At 38.4% G+C, this 7,620-nt stretch overlaps 1 protein-coding gene across 2 annotated transcripts in view; it reads right to left on the bottom strand.

The window, feature by feature from the left end:
- Positions 1-1,208: 1,208 nt before the first annotated feature.
- Positions 1,209-7,620, bottom strand: part of LOC114619890 (10 kDa heat shock protein, mitochondrial) — a 55,667-nt gene continuing 49,255 nt past the window's right edge. For both annotated transcript variants that reach the window (XM_028765844.1, XM_028765842.1), the window contains 3 exons: positions 6,458-6,537; positions 3,813-3,924; positions 1,209-3,172 (listed from right to left, as the gene is read on the bottom strand). In XM_028765844.1, the coding sequence (XP_028621677.1) occupies positions 3,041-3,172; positions 3,813-3,924; positions 6,458-6,537 (324 nt within the window). In that variant the 3' untranslated portion in view covers positions 1,209-3,040. The remainder of the gene's footprint in view (positions 3,173-3,812; positions 3,925-6,457; positions 6,538-7,620) is intronic.

Below are 7,620 nucleotides of genomic sequence, written 5' to 3'. Positions count from 1 at the left end.
TTCTCAAGTTCTGAGATTTCAAACACTCAGCCATCATATCCAGCAGGAGAATCCAACCTTAACTTCTGAATCTCTTTACAGGCTCATTAACACACATCAAGCCTGTTGTGTGTATTAAGTCATAACTTTGCACTTCTCATAGAACACTTATTCTGTAAGATCATTTGCCAGAGTCGGGCTTGATAACCTTTTGTGTGCATTGTGAAGGTCAGAAGACATCTCTGTAATGTCCCTCGGTAGCACTTCACTCTGAGCTGTTTCTGTGTCACCGTGGTTTTTGTTTTTTTTGGTCAGTGATTATTTCTGGCCTGAAACTTATCAGGTAGCTAGGCTGTCTAGCAAGCAAGGCCATCCATCTGCCTCAGATCTGGCTCCTCCACTACAGGTTACAAGCATGCTACGATGGGTGCTATGGCTCCAACTCAGGTCCTCATGTTTGCAAAGTGAGTACTTTACCAACTAAGCCATCTCCTCAGCTCTTTAAATAATCTTTTCAGAAGTTTATGTTTTCATTTATATGGAGGCTAGCACATCCCAAAGTATGTGTAGAAGTTAGAAGACAATCTGCAGAAGTCAGTTTTTCCTACTACCACAACGTCCTAGGGTCTGAATCCAGGGCATCAAGACTAGCAGAAGTACTTTACCCACTGAGCCATCTTGCCAGCCGATCTCTCCAGTCCTACTTTTCCTTACTGACATTTAGTCTTATTAATCATCTTTTAATTTTTAAAAAACTTGGATTTTGTGTGGATAGGTGCATGCCAGCCATGGCATACACAGAGGTCATAGGACAATTGGCAGGAGTTGTATCTCTCCATGTAAGGTTCTCTTCATGTAGGTTCCAAGGATGAAACTGAAGTCATCAGGCTTGTTAGCAATCACTTTTACCTGCTGAGCTATCCTGCTGGCCCTGTATTTTTGAGACAGGATCTCATGTAGCCCAGGCTGGCCTTATGCTCAGAGCCCTACTTGCCTCTGGCTCTCTCTGCTGGATTAACAGTGTGCCCCACCACTCTGGCTGCAGCCACTTTTTAGACTACTAGTCATGTATATATGCATTTTCAAAATTATGTAGATGGTATTAAAACACAGTTTCACCGAGATTTGACCTAGAAGTGAGGTATCAGTATGAATACAAAAGCAAGAATACAAACTTATGCTTTTGCAGATTTATGATCAATTTCAAACATACTACAGGGAGGGTGGAGTAAGTATAAAAAGAAAACCATACTTTATTTTCCTGTTAACACTAAGCCATCTATTCACAAAGTGTTCCAACTACTCAGTCAGATCTACAACCCAATCACCACCTTAAATGTTCACTGAGGAATAATCAAATGACAGAAATCCACCGTGAGACTCCAGCTAAAAAACAGCAACACTGCTATGCTATGTATAATTTATGAACTTAGCATAGGTTAGTCTCTCAGATATTTACCAAGTTTATTTAAAAATTACTAACCCTAATGATTTATGGTGACAGTAATATAAACACCTAATTTCAGTCAATGTTCTATTCAGTGAGAACATAAACTTCTTAGAAGATAATTGTGGGCTCAGGTACAGTGATGACTGTGACCACTGGCACAGCACAGGCTCAGACAGGCATCAACTATACACACACTCTCAGTATGCTGTCATTTCCCAATTTTTCTGTGTATACTTGTCTTATAATACAATACAAATCATTTCTTCAAATAATTAGAAAAACAAACAAGATGAATGCATTTTTCAATTTCATTTGCAAATAACTCTTAAATAAAAAAGAAGTTTCTTGTGTTTGTTAAATTGGTAAAGATGGCTTCAACTGTGCCAACTGTACAGGTCTCTGTGCCCCTTAGTGCCTTGTTACAGTGTGGCACAGAGACCTCAGCAGTTAAAGAGAAACCCCACCAATCATCTTATATAAGTCTGCACTTAAATTCATCAGACACTGAAATAAGAAATCAAAGTATGACCACTCTCAATACCACTTAACCTGTGAATTATTGTAAATAGTCTTACATGTGCATATATTTCAAACAATAAGCTTTTAAGGAGGGAGAATAAAATAAATACACTATCTTTTTCATATCTCTTTAATGCTGCCTAGGGTTAGGTGAAAAGATTAATATTACTAACAGGAAAAGTCAAACTATATAAGGACTATTTTCTAAGTAGTTGCAACAATTTCCAAACACAAAGGTAGGCAGTACGGCTTTCCCGTACAGTAGGGTTCCCGTAGTGTGACTGCTAGTATGAGGTACGCTCTGTAAGCAATCAATACAACATAAATAACAGGGAGGCGCCACCACTAACCAGAGCTTGGTAAATAAATTTCATGACTAGTGTACCTGCCAGAGGACTAAGGGACACAAGAAGGGGCAGGTGTCCAAGGGGACATCATGTATGTGCCTCATCATCACCATGTACTTAATAACTCACTGTCACAAAAAAGGTAATGTTTCCAAGTACACCGACCTAGAGGATACTTTATGTAAGAGAGAGATTATTTAAGTATTACTTATGCCTCCTTATATTTCTCTGAACATATACATAATCGGTTATGCATATCAAAAGCTATAAACAGAACTTTTAAACACTTTTATCTCATTTTGGAAAAGTTAACAGTACAGATGGAATACTATTGAATTTTCTAAAATATTAAAACTTAGGGGTGAAAACAAAGAAAATATTATCTCTTTAGTAACTGTAAGTACTTGTGTGAAACACAAGCTCATTCTTTTATAGATTTGAAAGGATTGTGATCCAATGATTGTTTAGCAGCAATTTTACCAAACTGTAAATTCTTTTATTAACAGGCATTATAAACAGATAATACTAAACTTATTTAAAAACCATGAGTGCCACACCAGTGAATATACAGCTCATGAATAACTTAAAATGTATTTCCCATTTAAAAAGGCAACACATAGCATACAAAAACCTATACTAAACAAATAAGCTATAGTAAGGATACATGATTGATGTGTCTAAAATGATATATATACAGTACATAATTGTTAATTATGCGATCAGTACATTGATCTACATGATTCTTTCATGCTTCACTTTCCCCAGAAACCGAATTCTGAACTTCCTCTTCTAAAATTGGTACAATCAGGTTATCCTTTGACATCAAATTATATTTCATCACAAATTTGGTAAACCGATGACATAAAAATGTTTCATTCTGTAGAAAGAAAAGAAAAAAAGTCACTTACTGTCCAAAATCAAAAGGCTAGAAGTAACATCAAAACACTTTTCTGCCATCCTGACAAGAATGTATTACAACACTTGTTGACATACTGTACTGGTTTTCTGCTGACTTGACACAAGATAGGTCATCTTGGAAAGGGAACCACAACTGAGAAAATGCCCCACAAGATTGGCCTGTAGGCAAAGCCTACGTTGGCATATATTCTTGATTGATGTACACAGTGCCATCCCTGGGCAGATGTTATTGGAATGTATAAGATAGCAGGCTGAGCCTTTAATCCCAGCACTTAGGAGATTCAATCAGGGGGATTTCTAAGAATTCAAGGCCAATCTGATCTAGATAATGAGTTCCATGTCGGTCAAGGTTATATGAGATCTTGTCTAAAAAAAACAAAACAACAAAAAGAAAGCCGACTGAGCAAGCCAGGAGAAGCAAGATAAGCAGTAGTGGTCCTCCATGGCCTCTGCTCCAGTTTCTGCCTCCTGCTCTGGCTTCCCCAGTAATGGAGTGTAACCTAAGAGTTGTAAGCAGCAATAAACCCTTTCCTCTCCAAGCTGTTTTTGGTCATGGGCTTTATCACAGCAATATAGAGCAAGTTAAGACATATACTTACTTCATATTCATCAAATATCTGCCGGTGATGAAAATAGGCATGTGAAAATATTCTATAAATCCTACGGCACACTGATCCTAGTTTTGCTACAGATGATTCTTTTATGCTAACCCTAAAAAAAAAAAAAGAAGAGAAACCAAAAGATTCACAGGTTGGACAAAACATTAGAAAGGTACAATCCAATCTTCTCAATTCCCAAGTATGGTGCTGACTATACTCAAGGTAGAGAAGCATCTGGATTACGGTTACAGTGCTGTATGTGTGAAGAGTCGGCTGACTGTTGGTCTTGGGTCAGTGCTCTCTCTACTCAATCAAAGCACCATAGTAAAAGACGTCTGAAACTTTGTTAAAGTATAATGCAGTTAAAATGAATCCCGGACACCTCAAAACTTACTAAAAAACAAAACCAAAGAAACTAAATATTTTAAAAAATATTTTACACTATTGATATTTTTGTCTGTTGCAGGTAATTAAAACTACTGAGAGGGCCGGGTGGTGGTGGCGCACGCCTTTAATCCCAGAACTTGGGAGGCAGAGGCAGGCGGATCTCTGAGTTTGAGAGTTCGAGGCTAGCCTGGTCTACAGAGTAAGTTCCAGGACAGCCAGGGCTGCACAGAGAAACCCTGTCTCAAAAAAAAACAAAAAAACAAAAACAAAAACAAAAAAACTACTGAGAGGATTCACCGTTTTATCCTGTAAAATCTGCTTTTGCTTTTTTGAAAATCAAAATATGCATATTTCTGATTCTCTTTTAGAATATAAAATACTGAGAGAAAAATTAGATGTGTTCTGTTTTTTATCACCACAAATTTTAGATGAGGTATGAATCTAATTATATGTTAGAGGAAAAAAAATACTATAAGCCAGGTATAGTATAGATATTTGTAATCTCAGTGCTTACAAGGACTTGCATTTTCTTACAAGGATGATCACCCAAGTTCAAGAACAGCTTGGTAAGATTCAAGGCTTGCATGGGCTACACAAGACCCTGTCTCAAAATACCAGTTATGCTGGGTGTGGCTGCACACATCTTTAGTCCCAGGGAGGAGGAGAAAGAGGTAGGTGGATCTGTGAGTTCAAGATCAGCCTGATCTACACAGTGATTTCAAGGCTACCCCAAGGCTATATAGTGGGAGTCCGACTCAAAAACAATAAATAAATGATTTTTTTTAAGTAATAAAACTGCTGGGCAGTGGTGGTACATGCCTTTAATCCCAGCACTTGGGAGGCAGAGGCAGGTGGATCTCTGTGAGTTTGAGGCCAGCCTGGTCTACAGAGTGACTTCCAGGACAGCCAGGGCTACAAAGAAAAACCCTGTTTAGGGGGGGAGTAGGGGAGAGGGGCGGGGCGGGGGGAGAACTCATAAACCACAGGGGTAATACAATACATCCAGTTTTTCCCTACATCTTAAAAAAAAAAAAAACTACAAATAAGACATATGATATGCCTGTCAAGTTGCCTTCTAAATAACCATTTACACTGCCAAACCTGCTTTGCAGTAGTCAAGAGTAATTGTGGAGATTCAGGTTAAAATATTAAAAATAAATGACTATTGAGTGTTCAGCTATAAACGGGACATCAATCTCAGCCCTCTTCAAAGCTCAGGGAATACTGAGGAATGAGAAGTAGTTAGAGGAAGAGGAGGTGCAGAATGCTAACTTCCGGGTGTAACACGGGCGATGCGCTCTTGAACTCACAGCAGCTATGATTATCTATCTGTACAGGAGCACCGCGCCTCAGCCTGTCATGAAATATATTCCGTTAACCACTGATGGGGAGGAAAACACACTAAAGTAAAGCCCACATGCTTTTGTAAACAACTTTTATCCATATATCTAAACAACCCTAATGAAACTTACTGGGGCAAAAGGTGGGATGGGCTGCAAAGAAAGGGAGAGAGGAAGGAAGAGGGAAAGAGAGGAGAGAGGAAGAGGAAGAAAGCAAGAAAAACAGAAGGGGGCCTGTTGGGAAGAGTTTTGAAAGGATGAGTGAGGGCTGGAGAGATGGCTCAGTGGTTAAGAGCACTGACTCTTCAAAGGTCCTGAGGTCCTGAGTTCAAATTCCAGCAACCACATGGTGGCTCACAACTATCTGTAATGGAATCAAACGTCCTCTTCTGGTGTGTCTGAAGACAGCTACAGTGTACTCATATACATAATATAAATAAATATATCTTTAAAAAAAAAGGATGAGTGAGATAAGAGGGCAGCCGAGTAAACAGTATCAAAACACACTATGTATATGATAAATGCGTGATATACACGCATGTCATAATGATGCCATTATTATGTATAATTAAATACATGCTAATGCTTTGCTTAGAATAGCTACAGAAAAAAATAAAGAAAAACAAGCAGTCTCCCTTAGGTTCCTTTGTTTTATCGGGGGAAGCAGATTCTAATGCTTGGTGAGACGCGGCCTGGAAAAGGAGCAGCACAGGGCAGCAGAGACTACAGTGACTAAACTAGCCTACGATCTGAGGGAGACAAGTTCTGATGTTTAACCTTACTTTCAAACTCAATCTGAACATGTCAACTATACATTTACAAAAAAATTATAACCAAAACCCTAATTTTAATTTTCAAACATCAATCTTTTAAATGAAACCCAAAAAGCTGAATATCCTGTTTAAAGATTTTGTTTACCTGCTGGGAAAATATTTATTGCTATTCAGAAGACATGCAGCACCATCCAGTGTGTGTCTTGTATAATCTATGGCAGGACACTAGAAAAGAGAAAATTTAAATGCATTAAGAAAAAGGCCTCTCTTTTCTTAGGTAATATTTACTAGCTTTTCTTACCACAGTAACCAAATGCTTGACAGAGTGACATAACAGAGGAAAGTTTCTTTTCAGAGGTTTAGTCTACCACGGTAAGACTGTGGAGGGAGGGATCACCAACTCACAGCAGACAGGAAGCACAACGATGAGAAGGGGTGAGATAGGAAAACGCCCTTCAGAGACCAATCTCCAGCGTCCTGCTTCTAACCAAATTCCGCCTTTCCATTTCCTCCATCTCTCAACACTGTTCAAACTTTATATCCATGAGGGTATTAAACCATTTATTATGTCAGGGCTCTCATCTGTAAATGCCCTCTGTAATCTGTATCTGTAAATGTAAGTGATATACCTTACACTTTATTCATCTCCTAACTTGCTCTCAATCCAATCAAGAATATAATTAACCATGTCAGGTATCTTATTCTAAAGACACAAACATATTCTAAGAAAAAGTACCTTCTGATTTCATAATGACTACGAAATACATCCCATCAATAAATAAAGCTGTTATTTGCTGTGAGTTACAATATCAGACTTCTAGAAGATACATTAACTAATTTTCCAATTTCATTCCAACACTAAACCTAAGAAAACAATGTTTAGAAACAGAAAGAACACTGGATTATCTACTCTAGCCTTCAGTAGAACTGGAGAAACAGAATTTCTGAATGATTAATGACTTACACAAGGTTGTAATTGCTATACATAAGTCTGATCTCCATACATTCTGTGCCGCAGTAGGCACATACATGCATGCAGGCATCACACACACATACACACACACACACACACACACACACTTTTAGATTACATTCAGTAGTTTTGGAGGTCGGGGGAGATGATCAGTGGCTAAGTATAATCACGAGGACTTAAGTTCAAATCCCAAACATATATACACACACACACACACACACACACATATGTAAAACACTGACATGACCAGAAGCACCTAGAACTTTTAAGCACAGTTTGGGTGGTGGAGGAGGAGAAAGGGGATCTCTACCAACCTAGCTCCAGGTTCAATGAAA

Source organism: Grammomys surdaster, unplaced genomic scaffold (assembly GCF_004785775.1).
Source record: "Grammomys surdaster isolate TR1022 unplaced genomic scaffold, NIH_TR_1.0 165, whole genome shotgun sequence".
NCBI lineage: Eukaryota > Metazoa > Chordata > Mammalia > Rodentia > Muridae > Grammomys > Grammomys surdaster.
This window is presented reverse-complemented; position numbering and strand designations above follow the sequence as displayed.